We start from the raw sequence: 15,322 nt of genomic DNA on the forward strand, positions 1-15,322 counted from the left end.
GCTCTATTCTTTCCGCTTACCCTGGAAAGAAAAAAGAAAGAAAGTGGGGTTCCGATGGGATGAATGGGCCCTTTTGGAAAGCCGTGAGTTGAATGGTTTTCATTGGTTGGTGAGTAGATCACGTGGACATTCTTCATTCACCCAAATTATGGTTTTTTTTTTCCCTCTTGCTCCTCCCTTTTGGCTGGAACCCGGAATTGCCACCTCTCTGTTTCCTTTCTACGTCGGCTGTATACCTCTTTTTACCTTTTTTATATTTCTATTTTTTACCCCCTCCTCCCCTCCTGCCTTTCTTTTTCTGCTGGCTTGTGAATAAAGTGGGAATTCACCATGTCACACTCACCAGCATCTGAGGAAAAGAAAGCACTGTTGCGAAAGGTGTGTGCGGATGCGTTGAGAGTGATGCCTTCTCACACGCCAGTGACGTTCAACGGAGAACCTTCGTATGCGACTTTTTTACCACCTACGGAGATACTAAAGAATACCAGACACGCCTACCTGTCATTTGAGAAACGACCCATGTGGCAGCCCATTCCCGAGGGTGCGATCCTTGATCATAAATTCCTCAAGATGAAACATCACGTCGTCCCAGATCCCACGTGGGTTCCCCCGGTCAAAGAGCGACCGCCACCTTCACCGGTGTTCCCGCGTAGCCGTGGTATTAAACTGAGAGACGTTGATACAATCATTAAAGAAGAGTAAGTAAAAATACTTGCCTCGTGACAAGTGGAACGGGGGGACCGAGCGTCGAATCGAAAAAAAAAAAAAATCCCTTACAGTTCCACGCCAGTCTCCAAACATTCCCTTAAAAAAACAGAACGATTGTCTAAAATGATGCATGCAATTATTGCTCTTCTTCTTTCTCTAGTCGTATGCTCCGTTCCCTGTCAGAAGAAGAACGTGAAGCGTACAGTTCATCTCGAAAACCTCAGCAACAAGGACCGTCTCAACCGCCCAATAAACCGCCGCCGCTACCCAAAAAACCCGATCCTGTCATGGATATAATTAACGAAATTACAGCCGCGAGCCGGCATTTGAGTTCTGCACCTCATCCGTCCACCACAAAATCTTCCATTCCGTCTTCTTCCAATCCCAACAACAAAACCACTCCCACCACCGCCACCGTCACTACTCCCATTCAATCCTCTTCCAAAAACAAAGAAGACGGTACTCCACGGAAGAAGTCCAATTCCACTACTTCTGGACGACCCACCACCTCTGGAAAAGGCGTCAAGTCATCCGCCGAATTGTCCAAAGCTCAATCAGTGCACGGCCGATCCACCCCCGAACAACGGAAACCGTCCCCACCTATTTACAGTCACATATCTCTTCACGTAAGTAGGACAATGGTTCATGTTGGCAGATCGGTTTTTGATTTCTCATTTTTGGCCCACTGCTTTTTTGTTACTAGGACCTATTAATTGCTAGGGACTTTATGCCGTTGCATATGGATGATCCTGTGGTGAATCGGAAACTGTCGCAATTGAAAGAGTAAGTAAATCCATAGACGAATAGCAGTGTCATGGGCGTTCATCAGAGTTCTAACATGGTCGACCGTTTTTTTTTTTTTTTTTTTTCGTAGAAAATCCACCACGAAAAATAAACCGAAATATGCGAGACCAATTTTACGTCTGCACGTGAAATTAAAGGTGCCAGAAGCCAAACGGTCTCGGTCCAAAGAAACTTTACCGGAAACACAGGTACCTATTGACACATCATCCCAAAAGATGATCCAATTTGTCTCATGCCGCGTTTTTTACAAGCTATCTCGCAAGACCACTCCGCTACGAAGTAAAAAGTCGGTGTCTGCAGCTGTGGAGTCGGAACGAGAGGACGATACGATGGCGACCAAAGCACAGGTAAAATCATTTCCAAAAATAACAGTGCGGGCAATATGTATTGTCAAAGAGGCGTGCCTGAGGAACGAGGACTGAGGACTGATGAGGGGTACAATAGCCACGGGCAGAGATTTCTCGTGAAAGGAGCAAATCCGCTGCTGCACGAGATCGATCCATGGAACGGTCACCGGATGCAGCCAAACAATCGATTACCCGGAAACCATCGCCTCGGAAACCGTCGCCGGTGCCTCATCGCGCTGTAAAGAAGGAATCAACCCCTGTGAGTGGGGACATGACGTCGCAAGATGATGCTCAGCCGCCGGCAAAATGGAGTTTACCGACAGGCACGATACCAACCGAGTTTATACGATCCATGAAGATTCCAAAACGGACACGAAGCGAACCCAAACCCGAAGAAAAACCTTCGCTCTTGCCTACCAAACGAATAAAGGAACAAGAGGTGGAATTGGAAGAAGGAGAGACCATCAGCCCGTCCCCTTCGCCCATGGGACCGATCGCTGCGACGACGACGATCGAGGTGCCTTTGGATACGAAACGAAGGCGTCAAACGACGTCGGATCGAGAGATGCCTCGACATCGTTCGTCAAGAAAAGATAGTCATGACCGCAAAGAGAGTCGACATAGAGGAGGAGACGACAGGGATGAAGATGATCGACGTCGTCATTCAAGGAAGGAAAGTCGACGATATGATGACGACCGATTGGGTGACGATCGTCGTAAAGCGAAACGTGACAGTCGCTCTTTGGAGGAAGAAAGGTACGACGATGATCGACGAAAATTACATCGTAAGAATAGTCGATCGTATGACGATGATGATAAACCCGATCGAAGTCAACGTCGTGACAGTCGACATTCGTCTTCATCGTATACGGAAAAATCGCGTCGTGGTGGAGCTGGAATGAGCCCCATCGCTCGATCCCCTTCGGTATCACGAAAACTGTCGTCGACCAGTTCTTCGGAATCGAATCATCGAAAAACACCGACCGCCGATACCCTCTTGCAACGTCCTTCTTCTACCTCGTTGGAAGGAGCCGTGTCACCAAACCTGGCTTCTCAAAAGCTGTCGCCCATGACAGGTTCGACAGTCACTCCCGATACAAAGGATTTGCAAAAGGGATTGTCCATGTCTCCTCGACACGGTTCCAAAGACTTGTCCACGAAACCCAGTTCGACTGTGGAACCCGATCAACATTCGTCATCCGAAAAAGCTACGCCACCTGTTCCTGCTCCTTCCACTCATGCCTCTTCCACCACCCATCTATCGATTGACAAAGCAGGCGCCTCTTCGTCTGTTTCCTCGCAATCTCCGACCCCCCATCATTCCTACTTGAACGCTACCGCACCGGATGCCGAGAGTCCAAGTCAACTAAAGATGTACTCCATCATGTAAGTTTTTGAATGGTAAAGTAATTTTTCAACAAGAAAGACTTATGCCGACGATAAAATGATTCAGGTTCCTGAAGCTGGCGACGGCTCACAAGCGTCGGGGGGATCATGCGAGTACGGAAATTGCGGGAATTTTGGACCACATGCATGCGATCTTGAATTACATCCTTACGTTCTTTTATCACGATAAGCTGGGGCAAGAGAACAGTCAAAAGAATTGGGACACGCTGCATCCTTTTACGGATGTGTTGCTCAAGAAGCTGCGTGTGCGAAAGGACATGGAGTTGTATGGATTGTGTTTGCGAATGAGTGCTCTTGTGCATTTCTACTCGTTCAGTCGTCGTGAGGTAATTGCACGAACCAAGATTGCGAGGTTGCATGGAAGCGAAACGAGTTATGACAAGGACAAGGTGGCGGAATACAGCAAATTGGCCGATCGAGCCATGCTGACTCATGAACAAGCGTATGGTGCCTTTCGAGAATCGGACAAATACATGAGTTACGCGCAGATCCAGATCCAATTTCCTCAAACGTTCCAAAACGTCTGTGTACAAGGTGAACTGGGTCCGGGAATTGTGCTGGGTGGCGAAGCGGGCAAAGAAGCGGGACCCATGTTTCCATTTGCGCCTTTCTCTCGACTTCATCACGCAGCCATTATGGCCAAATGCATCCTTGCCGAATACGTGGAAAAGAATGGCCTGAAATACACCCCCATCACCAGTACCGACGATTATATGTAACAAGTAAAGAAAACAAAAAATGAAGAAAACCACAAAAAGAGAAGAAATTTCATTCAAAATCAAAAATCAAGGAGATCATCATCCTCTCACAAAAAGGCAAGCCGGAAAAACACCAAAAGCAAAAAAGAAGAAAACGGGACAACCATTCACCTTGTTTTTTTTTCAAAACTCTTCATAATGTACGATTAGTTTTTTTTTTCTCTACTATTTATTTATGCTATGCACTTTTTTTCTTATATTCACTCTCGTATTTTCAGGCGCCCTTTCTTTTTTTGTTTCTTCCCCTTTCCACCTCATAAATCAGAACCACTGAATCGTTTCCTTCAATAGAAAACCATTGTCACTCAATGACATTTTTCTCCTGGGCTATACCAGTAAATCCCATGGGAGTGACAAGGTAAAATTATGTTGTACTGCCGAGACGGCTCATGGACGCGCTTACTGCGACATGAGTGTGAAATACAAATGATTTACATTATGCAAAATGAAATGCAACTGTTGCCATAACCACCAATTTTATGGATTTGAATGAAAAACTGCAAAATCCATAATTTTCCTCACCCATATTGCTAGTCATTCCGTCGATACAATTTATATACTAACTTGAATAAGAAATAAGAACCGTAAAAGCTCCTTTATTCATAGTGAACCTGAGAGTTGGGACAGATACATGTATGAACTATTTAATTAGTGCATATCGCTGTGAAATGCGCAAAAAGGACTTACTCGAATTCAAGTGACGTCATTTTCAGTGTCCGGAGAGAGTTATGAATCTCCGAATGGTGACACTACCTCATTATCGAAGCGTGTTTTCTTTCTGTTCTTCATCCTTATAGAATACTTTGTAAACCATGAGTAATTTACCTGTTGTGGTGATGGACAATGGCACGGGGTAAGTTGAATAAGAATGGTAAAGACTAAACCGCAGACAGAGGATTGACAGAATATGGGATGTAGCTATTCCAAGCTCGGGTTTAGCGGCAACAACGAACCTTCCTTTGTCTTTCCTACCGCCATTTCCACCCGTGAAACACCTTCGGCTTCTGGTCGACCCGGCATTCCTTCGAAACCTTCGTTTTTGAGCAACAACTTGGCTTCCAAACGCGGCATTGAAGACTTGGATTTTTATATTGGCGATGAAGCCGTGAGACATGCCAAGACCATGGCCCTCAACTACCCCATTCGTCACGGTCAAATTAGCAATTGGGATCATATGGAACGATTCTGGGAACAATCCATCTTCAAATATCTTCGTTGCGAACCAGAGGATCACTTATTCTTGCTGGTAAGTGTCCTTTTTTTGGGGGAATTTGACGTTGAAAAAGGGTGGTTCGCTTGGTGGTGGGGGAGGGCAAAAAGAAGACGGGACTTGGGGCTGACTTTATCTCTTTTGGGTAGACTGAACCTCCGCTGAATCCTCCCGAGAATCGAGAAATGACGGCAGAAATCATGTTTGAATCGTTTAATGTCAAAGGTCTCTACATTGCCGTGCAAGCGGTTCTTGCATTGGCCGCTTCTTGGACATCCAACAAAGTCAATGAACAAACCTTGACCGGTACCGTTGTCGATTCCGGTGATGGTGTTACACACGTTATTCCAGTGGTAAGTGCGAAGCATTCACTGATATCTCTGTAGTTACTGTTTGCTGAAACATCTTGTAAAACAATGTTGTGAAACTATTTTAGGCTGAGGGTTATGTGATTGGTAGCTCTATCAAGAGTATCCCTATTGCAGGTCGAGATATTACATCGTTTGTCCAACAGTTATTGCGTGAACGTGGTGAGACGAGCATTCCTCCAGAAGATTCACTTCGTGTGGCGGAAGCGATCAAGGAGGATTTCTCGTACGTCTGTCCTGATATTGTCAAGGAATTCAAAAAATACGATCAGGAACCTCAAAAGTACTTTAAAAAGTATGAGGGACTTCACACCGTGACAGGAAAGGTATAATCTAATCTAGACAATCACCAACCGTTCATTTACCTATTTTTTGCATCATTCGACATTGCCAGAACTATACGGTGGATGTTGGTTTTGAACGATTCCTTGCCCCCGAAATTTTCTTTAATCCCGAAATTGCCAGCTCGGATTTCTTAACACCTTTGCCCGAAGTGGTCGACACAGTCATTCAAACCAGTCCTATTGATGTTCGTCGTGGTTTATACAAGGTAAGAAAAGAAAAAATCCAAACAAAATGATTGGGCACAACAACGATAGGCGATAATGACTGATTCGATTGGATGGACATGTTTTAGAACATCGTGCTTTCAGGTGGTTCTACAATGTTCAAAGATTTTGGTAAACGATTGCAACGTGATATCAAGCGAACAGTCGACAGACGTATCCAAGCAAGCGAAGAATTGAGCGGTGGTGCGATGAAGGTAATGTGAAATGCGGCATGAGGAAAATCTAGAGTAAAAGGAAGACTCACCTATCGGTTTTTCAGGCAACTCCTATGGAGGTGAATGTCATCTCTCACAAGAAGCAACGACACGCTGTGTGGTTCGGTGGCAGTCTTTTGGCATCGACGGTACGTATTCATGCATCTGCATGTTAGACAGTGAGAATTAGAAGTTAAAATACTGGTTGGAATTTGTAGGCCGAATTTGCAAGCTGCTGTCATACCAAGGCGGAATATGATGAGTACGGTCCTTCGGTAGCAAGACACAATCCCATCTTTGGCTCGATGCTATAGACGAGATAAAAAGAAACAAAAACAAAGAAATAAGTATTTGATGACGAATCTCCCTTCATTATTAGCAAAAAAGCCTAGCGTATGTAATCCTTCCCGATTACAGTTGAAATCACCAAATATAACAGATCTCCCCCGGAAAAAGAAAAGATGGTGTCTATGTGACCATGTTTTTTGTCTGTCAAGTGATGTGAGAAACGTAGGGAAGAGTTACTCTACTGGTGATCTCATAATATCTGCTGCGGAAAGTATGATGAGATTTCTTGGAGCCTTGAATCGCCCAAGAGACGAACTATGCCCGAGTGAACAACGCCGAGCGAACTACTGTATGCCCAATTACAAAAACTATCTTCTGACTTCTCCGGCCCACGATAATTTTAATCGACAATTCTTCATTGCCAAAGAGTGACACGGGTGACCTCGACACATTATATTCATGAACGCTGAAGTGGATTCACAGGAATATTTGACATGACTAAAGCGCGCCCACACAATAAGGTCAAATAATCTGTCGATATTCTGAGCCATAGTCCGTCGAATTTTATTGTTTTACAAAGGGACACAAAAAGAGACACACGGGCCATATGATTTTGTTCCACAAAATCAGTGTCAAGAGGTCTTCTCTGCTGATACGTGGCGTAATCTGCTATCTCGTTGCTCCGTCTGCGAGGCACACCGTCGAAAATAGTTGTTATCAGCATCCTGTCACAAAAGATTGTTGACAGGATGTTCTAGGGAACAAATATGCGATATAGTTTTTAAAATGTGCAAGTACAGTACCAATTTTGAGATGCCATGGTCAATCAAATGCCTCATTGTTCTAATAATTGCTCGCCATAGTACGCCTCTGTTGAAGCCATTTAATTGTGATAAATTATAATGCTGTCATTTGATAATAGGTGGATCTAGAGAAATGGTGGCTTTTGTATAATTCCGCCATCGCAGTAAAACCGCCCTTGATCCATCATCCAATTTTTTGCCTAGCTTACTTCCCAAGCTGAGAGAATGCATAGCTAAAAGCTCGCCTTGATAGTATCTCAACGATGGCTCTGTCCCTGCAAAAAGCTCTGATTTGATGATCACTTTGCAATGATTATTTTTTCACGTCTTTGTCCAGCAACTGGCTTGATGGCAAAGTTCAAGATGATACACTATCTCGAGAAAACATGGGCAACAAAGACGCCTGCCTTGGCTTTTTTTTGAAGATATACTGTACTCTGTGCAAATCAACAGTTGACCAAATGCGATTATCTCATATAATGTATGCCCGGTAATTTGGTGGATTAACACGTGAGCTTTGAATGGATTATTAAAAAATCAAAAAAATCCAACTTTTTATTGTATCAGACGATCATGATTCATAAGCTAAGTGATCCATATGCATTAGAAATTCCGTGGAATTATTCAAATTCATCGAAAGACATCGGCTGTTAATTGGGAATTTGGTCCCCAATTTACCAAACGAATAAATCTCGCCAAGTCAAAAGAAAAAAAGAATTACAGAGACGACTTTTTCCCAACGGTGCGGGCTTACCAGAAGAAGTGTATCATACACAGTAATATGTGGCGATTTTGAGACGACATAACGGTATGATTTACATGCGGTCAGTATGAGTTTAAAGTAATCCCACCGATTTTCATGATCTACCGTTCATTCAAGCATAGAAAATTGATAATGTTTCCATGCATGGTAGCGTTGCTTTCGTGTTGCAATGTAATTTTACTAAAGCTATGGTTTTTGGACGATAAAAAGACTTTTTTAAATGCCAGCAAAAAAGTGGTATGGTGCTGGTTGGCTGGCATAGGAGAGGGAATACAACAAAAGTGGATGACTCAATATTTCTCTCATTGACATGGTTAAATAGCCGCTCAGCATGGGCTTCTGTTTTTGGACATGTTCGGTTGGGAAAAGATGACCCGAATCGGCCAACCAGATTGGGTTTCTGTAGCCGGTTCATCCAATCAAATTGATCACAAGTCTAAAATGCCATGGAATTTCCCGCGCCATGGAGAGAGGAGGGGTGGAGGTGGAAAAAGAAGTGCTTCAAAGCGGGAAAAAAGGGTTTCTTCTTTTTCTTATTTCTGGGTTTTTTTTCTTTTTTCTGTAGAGTGTGGAACCAACCACAGAAAAAAAAAATAACAAAAAAGGGAAACACACAGCAGTACCATTGAAAGCTTATTTCTCACCAAGGTTTTTTTTTCTTCTGGTTTTCTTCTTTTTCTTCATCGTTCTTTTTTTTCATTCTTACTTGCTTTCGGCTCGCCATTACCACTCTTTTTTTTACGTCATAGTTCAAGTTTTTGTTCTGAGCCCATTGTGCGATGCATCAAGAACAAAGCCATGATGGCCATTTTCCAATGCACGAAGAAATTGGTAAGTTGTTGAACCAAAACACTGACTGAATCAAGTGTCACCTTGACTCATATGTTATCATATTCACACAGCACGCGATACACGAGCACGTCAACTGCAAGCCTCTCGTCTACGGATCGCTCTGTTTAAAGGACTTCAGGTGGATTCGTCGGCGGAACGACAAGCGACACTGGAACAGATAGTGCAAGTCGTGAAATCGTATATGCGCGTCGCCAAGTCACCGTTTTCTCCCAGCAAATGCACACAACCGTCGACATGGTCACCGGCCACCCCAACAGCCTCGTCAACCGATACCACCACCCACACCCATCACGCAGTGACCACCACCGCCACCCAATCGTCTCCGACTCGCGGTGATGCGGCCTCGTTTGGCGATCCGTTGGCCTCGTACGAGGAAGCCGGTGGCACGGATGAACAACTGCAATACTTTTTGTTGACCATTCTGCGACTCTCTCTGACGTGTCCTTTCAGCGATGTGCGACGTGTTTTCAAAGATTTTCTTCAAATCACTACCGTGAGTTGCCACAGCTGTTTCGTAAGGCTTTGGATATCCCTCCCATGTTCTCAATTCCTGGTATAGGACACCGCGATCCCGACTCCGCAACCACGGCATCGATCGCCGTCGTATTTCATTTCTCTGAACGATGTCTTTTCTTTAGAATCCACTTCGTCCTCTAAACGTGTCACGTATCCATGTCCTGCCAATCTGTCCTTTTCACCTTGGTCCCAAGAAGCCGAATCCACGGACAGTTTGGATAGTGTATCGGATGTCATGAGATCGGCGTGGCGGTCGACGTCGACGCTCGCTGGCGACGAAGTTTCCATTCATTCCGTGGCGTCCGATGTCGATGACTGCAATACGGGCGGTCGACCATCGGACGAATACGTACGGCAAATGATGATTCGCACCTTTATGGAAGAAGGCCGAGTCAACAACCTGTTTCGCGTCATGTCATTTTTCCCCACGTTTTATGAAATTTTTCACAGCACCTTTACCAAGACCATCCGGGCTTCCATTGGGCCTTTGCAACGTACGTGGCGAAGCTATCTGGGAATTCTGGCGGCCGCCGAACATTCTTGTCAATATCTTGTATCGATTTTGAAGCTGGATTTTCTTCAAAGTGGAGGCGATCCCTTGTGGCTCAAGGGCATCCATTACTGTCCGGCCAAACTGCAGAGCATTTCTGGCGTGATACTCAAACTGGCGCGGCAACCTTGGCGACTGGACGAAACGGATATCCGGCGAATCATGAATAACACGCGATCGTCCTTGGGCGATGCCTGGAGCAAAGGTGAGCTCGTCCAAGCCATCGTGGTCGTGTCGACGATTCTCGGGCTCAGCAGTTTTGTGCTTGGTTGCGGGATTGCACCCGAAGTCGATATGCGAGGTGGGTACTATATTCGCGGGTACTGCACCGAGGATCTGGAAGGAATCGAGCACGAATTGGATCAACGGTCGGTGCCTTCGCCTTACGATATCGAAGTGACGCACGCGGCTTCCAATGCCACTGGTTGGCATGACAGTACGATTGAATCGGAAAGTCACGAATCGTCGTCAACGGCCAAACACGAGGATGACCGGTTTTCATCCGATATTGGTCGAGGATTGGGGGTTTCGGTAGATTCGGACGATGGCGGCGACGATTTGGACAGTGATGCAGCGGATATCATGGAACATACCAACGAATTGATTTCCAAGCTCCAGTCGAACCGAAGGCATGAATTGCAGGAGAGTCTGGAGAAGCTGAACTTGCATTGTTTGCGAGAAGAACAACAACAAAGAAAGCAGGACGCTTTGGAGAGTTCCAATGGGACCTCCCTGGCGGACCGTCATCGTGAGCGTGGATCCGATTGGATGGGAAGTGTCAATGCGGTGTATGAGGACCTTGATCGGTTCGTGGATCCTCAGATCAGTCAATGTATCCAATTAGAGGAGTTTCAATCGGGGCAGGGTGGCTGTCATGAGTTCATGCTTGGCGAATACTGCTGGGAAGACCATGGATGCGACTTGATGAACCAGTTCCTACCCGGTGTAGGCGATGAAGTCGATGATGAATTCAACGAAGCCCTGAGTATCACTGATTGGAGGTAAGCTTTGAAATAATTGTTCACGCTCTGTGTGTGTGCGTGGAGAGGGGTGCGGGGTGATTTCATTATGAAAGGTCATCGGATGATTTTTGCTGATCAAAACGGATGATGTGTGATGGTAGTATTTTTCACCAGGTGTCTGAAGGAGCGGTGGATACGACACCTTTGAGACATGCTATTTGGTTTTACGCACAGCAGTTATTTGGTGTGACCAAGGAAGATTACATGTACTCCGATATCCCGACCTACCTCAGCCAGCGCAATAAGGATTACATTCAGCGAGTGTGCCGACGGCCTCACGAGATTCGCTGGAGTGATTGGAATAATATTGGCATTTCTCTTCGACCCGAAGAAAAATGTCACATTAACCTTTTGGTCGCGTCTGCAAAAAAGCAGGCCCTTTTATGCTACGGTCTTTCGCTTATATCCCAAGTTTAATCAAGCATCCTTCCAGAAAAAAAATTCATTATATACACGCACACATACACACACTCACTCACTCACTTTAACTCTTAAATACACGCTTACCCACCCACCCATCGTACCAAAAAGGAAAATGCACGTTATATAAAATTACACACTTCTGTACAGCATTCAAAGGGGACGAACCCAACACCAAGCCCAAAAAAAAAAAAAAATTAAAAAAATTGATTGCCCATCAACCCAATTGTATTTAGTTTTTCTTGTTCCATTTGGGATGAACTATGCGGAGTTGATGCTCGTACCACATTAACAAACGAGGTGTTTATAAAAATAGTTTTCGCACTTTCCCTTCTGCCGCCGAACCGTCATTGTCGAGAACCAATCTTTTGATTATTGTCATTATCTTATTTCAGCACCACTTTTTTTTTTTTTTTTTTTTTTTTTTTTTTTGGTTTCTGAGATCGTTTCATCACTCAATTTTTTTTTCTCCTCTTTTTCTTTCTCTTTTCTTTTTCAAACCTCTTCTTTTTTTTATTTCCCTTTCCACTCTCCTTTAAGAAAAAAAGATACCTCAGATGAAGCTGTCTTTGTTTCTTGCCTGTATCGTGGCGCTTTTATCAGTCACATTCACACTTGTTCATGCTGATGCGCTTCAGGATGAAATCGATGCCGCAAAGAAGAAGTTCTGTTCAGGTGAGCTTCCTTTTTCCGTTCTTCATACTTGAAGTGGTTTCCGCGTTTTGATCATATAGACGGGAAAAAAAGGTACTGACCCAGTTATCTAGGTATCGCTGTGACCGCGCCCAGCAAGAACAAAGTGTTTAGCAACCCCAAGAAAGTGCAAGTGATCGTCAGTAAGTATCATCATGGTTTCATGAAACCATGGTGCTCTTCATTTTTTTTATTTCCCAGGCAACCGATCGCTCACATAGTCTAAATTTCATTACCAGCCCGAAAGCCCGATGCTCAAGCCAAGGTCGTCAACGGTGTGGATGTATGTATCGAGACTCTCTTCTTCTCTCTTTAGTTTTATCTTTATATATTCCAAGGAATTCAAACCGGTGACTGACGAAAAAAATTTACAAATGACAGATTTACTCTATTGACAGCAAGGGCAAGGCAAAGTACCTCGGTACTCCCTGGAAGGGCAACTACAACTTGAACAAGAAAGCCACTTTGACGTAAGTTGATCATCTTCTCTGGTTTTTTTTTTTTTTTTTCAATGTTATAAATGCCCCCCTTTGTATTCATCAACGCTTATCAATGTTTATTTTCTTTTACACATACACAGTGTTGACATTACCAAAATCAAGGGACTCAAGTTGCCTTCTCAGTTTGAATTCCGGTAAGTGGCCAAAAATGACCCGCACAATTTTCCACCTAGCCACATTATTATTCATTAACGCTATTTTTATACACACAGCGTGTGGGTTCACAATAAGAAGGGTAATTTCCATAACAAGCCAAGCCTAATCCGAACTTCATTTCCTAAACCATTCTTTTTTTTATATTCCTCAGGTCCCGACTGTACTTTGATGTCCAAGGTTTTCAAGGTCAAGTCTTCCTCGCACAGCAATGCCGCTGAAGAAGAGGCTTTCAACAACTTGGATAGCAACATTGATCGTGGTTGCTTCGGTATCGATTTGACCAAGCCCGAACTCGGTTCGCATCAACCCTCCGGCAAGACCTTCCCTGTCCAAATCCAGCGCGATTCCGCTTCCCAAGTCGAGAACTACAAGTCCGTGGAACTGTATAAGATTGACCTCGAAACTCGTCAACCTACCAAGGTCAAGGATTCTTGGACCGGCAATGAAGAAGTTCATCACATGTTCAATGTCAAAGAATCCTACACTCCTTCCAACCAAGATGGCAAGCAATATGCTTATTTCTACAAGTAAGTCGATCCCATCCATATCCCACCTTGCCTATTGCCAAATACAGTCATACTAATTCATTGTTTTTCTTTTTCTCTTCTTCCTCGCTTTTCCTTTTCCAGATTGTCGGGTGTTACTCAGCATGACGAGAACTGTGAATTCTATTCTCATCCTTTCTACATCGATGCTTAAACGGGTGGATATTCCTCTCCGTTCGCGTCGTTTTCGCTTACACACACTTTCTCTCTCCCTTCAAAGTCATGAATATATACACGTTTGAAAAAACAACAGGACAAAACTGAAAACAATAAAGCCTATTTTTTTGCTATACCACTATTTTTTCTTTGACTATTATTTAACCTTGCCCAAGGAATATTGTAAAAAAGCTATGAATCTAATCATTCTTAGGCATTCCCAAATCTTCATATGTCTAAACTTTTCCTTTTTATTTTCATCAGCCCTGCCATTGTATGACTAATGCCCATCAGTCCCAGATAAGTTGACCGTGTTCATTCAGAGCGGCGGTTGCTGAAGGGGTTTTGCTGCTTCCGGCGGCTTTTTTCCCTTGGGATCCCCAAGGTGTATGCTTGCCCGCGCCCTTGGAGTAGAACTCGGCTATTTTCTGTTGTTCCAGCTGTTTCTGATGCCTTCGCAAACGTTCGGCTTGCAATGCATCAGCATTCGCTTTTTGCTGCTTTTTCTTGGCCGCACGCGCCATGTTTTCTCGTTGTTTCTTGGTCAGAGGTTCCGATGCCTGACTCGCTGGGCGTGAAACATGGCTAGACGATGAAGACACTGTCGGAGAATGGACGGTTAATTGAGGGCAGTTGCCTGGTTGAAATGTACGATCATGCCTTACCTGGTACTTGGCTCCAACCTTCCTCATAGGGAACAGGCGAAAAAGCCTCTTCTTCATCATCGGCTTTGATTCTCAGCACACGAGCATATCGTGCGGTTGGATCCATGTGTTCATCGATTTCCTTGACTTGTTCTTCGCCTCCCAGTTCGTCTTGGTGCTTTTCTTTAACGGCATCCTTTTGTGTTCGTTCTTGAACCTTGACCTTATCTTTTGCCTTGGTCTGTGCTTTTGTTGAAGGTGATGGTGTTGGTGATGGCGACAAAGAGGACTTTGCTGCGGCTTGCTTCTTTTGCTGTATTTGCTTGGCTTGACCACTGCTAGTCAAGGAAGCCGAGTGGGCCTTTCTGTCCGAATCTTTTTCCGTAGCAATGTTCGTTGCCGTGGAAGTGGCTGCTTTCTCTGTCTGAGCTACCGGTTGGCGCGATTTGGCTTTCTTCTTTTTATTCTTCTTCTTGGCTGTCCGCCGGTCCAACGAATCCAAGGCTGTGTCGCTGGTTCTCAGCCAATGAATGACCAGAATCGGTAACAGCAGTACACATAGTAAGCCGATTTCTTGGTACATGACGAACGGGGGCAATTCTCAGAGAAGAAAAAAGAGACTTTTTTTTACTGCTTGTCGCTCATACGGGTACGCAGTGCCAACCATATTTGGAACTCCGCCGAGCGCACACACAATGAAACAAGTGGGCCCGCCGCTTATTTTTTTGCATGGCTGAAACCGCCAAAAACTGTTGTTACAGCCCTGTGCATTGCTCTGTGTTGAGCATCACCATGCATACTTGACCCATTATGGCACGTGAAAACGTCTTGAAATCCCGCATGAGACTTGCTCTTTGTGTTCTTTTTCTTTCAACAGTGGCAGGCAGGAAAAAGAAAACAATACAGTAACACGACAATATGAAAACAATGAGGAACAATGAGAATCCGTAATACTATCATAAATGCACATTGCCCTCTTTCGACACAATATATATTGGCTGGGACATATTGAAATGGGGCCATCGTACAACAACTTAACGAGTCTTCCA

General features: G+C 44.5%; 5 protein-coding genes across 5 annotated transcripts; 4 read left to right on the forward strand and 1 right to left on the reverse strand.

The window, feature by feature from the left end:
- The first annotated feature begins 182 nt into the window (after positions 1 to 182).
- Positions 183 to 3,445, forward strand: BYT42DRAFT_112430 (uncharacterized protein). Its single transcript, XM_051562107.1, has 7 exons — positions 183 to 698; positions 869 to 1,334; positions 1,412 to 1,491; positions 1,583 to 1,700; positions 1,776 to 1,859; positions 1,957 to 3,249; positions 3,313 to 3,445. Exons 1-6 carry the CDS (start codon positions 331 to 333, stop codon positions 3,247 to 3,249), a joined length of 2,409 nt encoding a protein of 802 aa, XP_051419732.1. The 5' UTR covers positions 183 to 330; the 3' UTR covers positions 3,313 to 3,445.
- Positions 3,446 to 4,836: 1,391 nt separating this feature from the next.
- BYT42DRAFT_595492 (actin family) lies at positions 4,837 to 6,679 on the forward strand (the record flags this gene model as incomplete). The annotated part of the gene is made up of 8 exons (XM_051570859.1): positions 4,837 to 4,877; positions 4,964 to 5,270; positions 5,384 to 5,587; positions 5,671 to 5,928; positions 5,997 to 6,152; positions 6,240 to 6,365; positions 6,431 to 6,514; positions 6,584 to 6,679. The coding sequence occupies 8 exons, from the start codon at positions 4,837 to 4,839 to the stop codon at positions 6,677 to 6,679; spliced, it is 1,272 nt and encodes a 423-aa protein (XP_051419733.1).
- Positions 6,680 to 8,720: 2,041 nt separating this feature from the next.
- BYT42DRAFT_584671 (PA26 p53-induced protein-domain-containing protein) lies at positions 8,721 to 11,759 on the forward strand. Its single transcript, XM_051569898.1, has 5 exons — positions 8,721 to 8,867; positions 8,969 to 9,050; positions 9,122 to 9,564; positions 9,631 to 11,138; positions 11,261 to 11,759. Exons 2-5 carry the CDS (start codon positions 8,999 to 9,001, stop codon positions 11,574 to 11,576), a joined length of 2,319 nt encoding a protein of 772 aa, XP_051419734.1. The 5' UTR covers positions 8,721 to 8,867; positions 8,969 to 8,998; the 3' UTR covers positions 11,577 to 11,759.
- A 261-nt stretch (positions 11,760 to 12,020) lies between these two features.
- Positions 12,021 to 13,771, forward strand: BYT42DRAFT_584674 (uncharacterized protein). The gene is made up of 8 exons (XM_051569899.1): positions 12,021 to 12,254; positions 12,347 to 12,415; positions 12,512 to 12,555; positions 12,654 to 12,742; positions 12,853 to 12,906; positions 12,985 to 13,007; positions 13,080 to 13,455; positions 13,558 to 13,771. Exons 1-8 carry the CDS (start codon positions 12,137 to 12,139, stop codon positions 13,625 to 13,627), a joined length of 843 nt encoding a protein of 280 aa, XP_051419735.1. The 5' UTR covers positions 12,021 to 12,136; the 3' UTR covers positions 13,628 to 13,771.
- Positions 13,752 to 14,956, reverse strand: BYT42DRAFT_584681 (uncharacterized protein). Its single transcript, XM_051569900.1, has 2 exons — positions 14,295 to 14,956; positions 13,752 to 14,230 (listed from the first exon to the last, which is right to left on the reverse strand). The coding sequence occupies exons 1-2, from the start codon at positions 14,854 to 14,856 to the stop codon at positions 13,920 to 13,922; spliced, it is 873 nt and encodes a 290-aa protein (XP_051419736.1). The 5' UTR covers positions 14,857 to 14,956; the 3' UTR covers positions 13,752 to 13,919.
- Between the last annotated feature and the right edge of the window lie 366 nt (positions 14,957 to 15,322).

Source organism: Radiomyces spectabilis (assembly GCF_025331425.1).
Source record: "Radiomyces spectabilis strain NRRL 2753 chromosome Unknown BYT42scaffold_13, whole genome shotgun sequence".
Lineage (NCBI taxonomy): Eukaryota > Fungi > Mucoromycota > Mucoromycetes > Mucorales > Radiomycetaceae > Radiomyces > Radiomyces spectabilis.

What these genes read in the sequence shown, in the direction of transcription:
- BYT42DRAFT_112430 (XM_051562107.1), top strand. Translation starts at nt 331, where the DNA reads ATGTCACACTCACCAGCATCTGAGGAAAAGAAAGCACTGTTGCGAAAG. An exon ending in GATACAATCATTAAAGAAGA is followed by an intron (nt 699 to 868) that starts GTAAGTAAAAAT and finishes TTCTTTCTCTAG; the next exon opens with TCGTATGCTCCGTTCCCTGT. An exon ending in ACAGTCACATATCTCTTCAC is followed by an intron (nt 1,335 to 1,411) that starts GTAAGTAGGACA and finishes TTTTGTTACTAG; the next exon opens with GACCTATTAATTGCTAGGGA.
- BYT42DRAFT_584671 (XM_051569898.1), top strand. Translation starts at nt 8,999, where the DNA reads ATGCATCAAGAACAAAGCCATGATGGCCATTTTCCAATGCACGAAGAA. An exon ending in ATTTTCTTCAAATCACTACC is followed by an intron (nt 9,565 to 9,630) that starts GTGAGTTGCCAC and finishes TTCCTGGTATAG; the next exon opens with GACACCGCGATCCCGACTCC. An exon ending in CTGAGTATCACTGATTGGAG is followed by an intron (nt 11,139 to 11,260) that starts GTAAGCTTTGAA and finishes GTGTGATGGTAG; the next exon opens with TATTTTTCACCAGGTGTCTG.
- BYT42DRAFT_584674 (XM_051569899.1), top strand. Translation starts at nt 12,137, where the DNA reads ATGAAGCTGTCTTTGTTTCTTGCCTGTATCGTGGCGCTTTTATCAGTC. An exon ending in AAAGAAGAAGTTCTGTTCAG is followed by an intron (nt 12,255 to 12,346) that starts GTGAGCTTCCTT and finishes CCAGTTATCTAG; the next exon opens with GTATCGCTGTGACCGCGCCC. An exon ending in CAATATGCTTATTTCTACAA is followed by an intron (nt 13,456 to 13,557) that starts GTAAGTCGATCC and finishes TTCCTTTTCCAG; the next exon opens with ATTGTCGGGTGTTACTCAGC.
- BYT42DRAFT_584681 (XM_051569900.1), bottom strand. Translation starts at nt 14,856, where the DNA reads ATGTACCAAGAAATCGGCTTACTATGTGTACTGCTGTTACCGATTCTG. An exon ending in AGGTTGGAGCCAAGTACCAG is followed by an intron (nt 14,231 to 14,294) that starts GTAAGGCATGAT and finishes ATTCTCCGACAG; the next exon opens with TGTCTTCATCGTCTAGCCAT.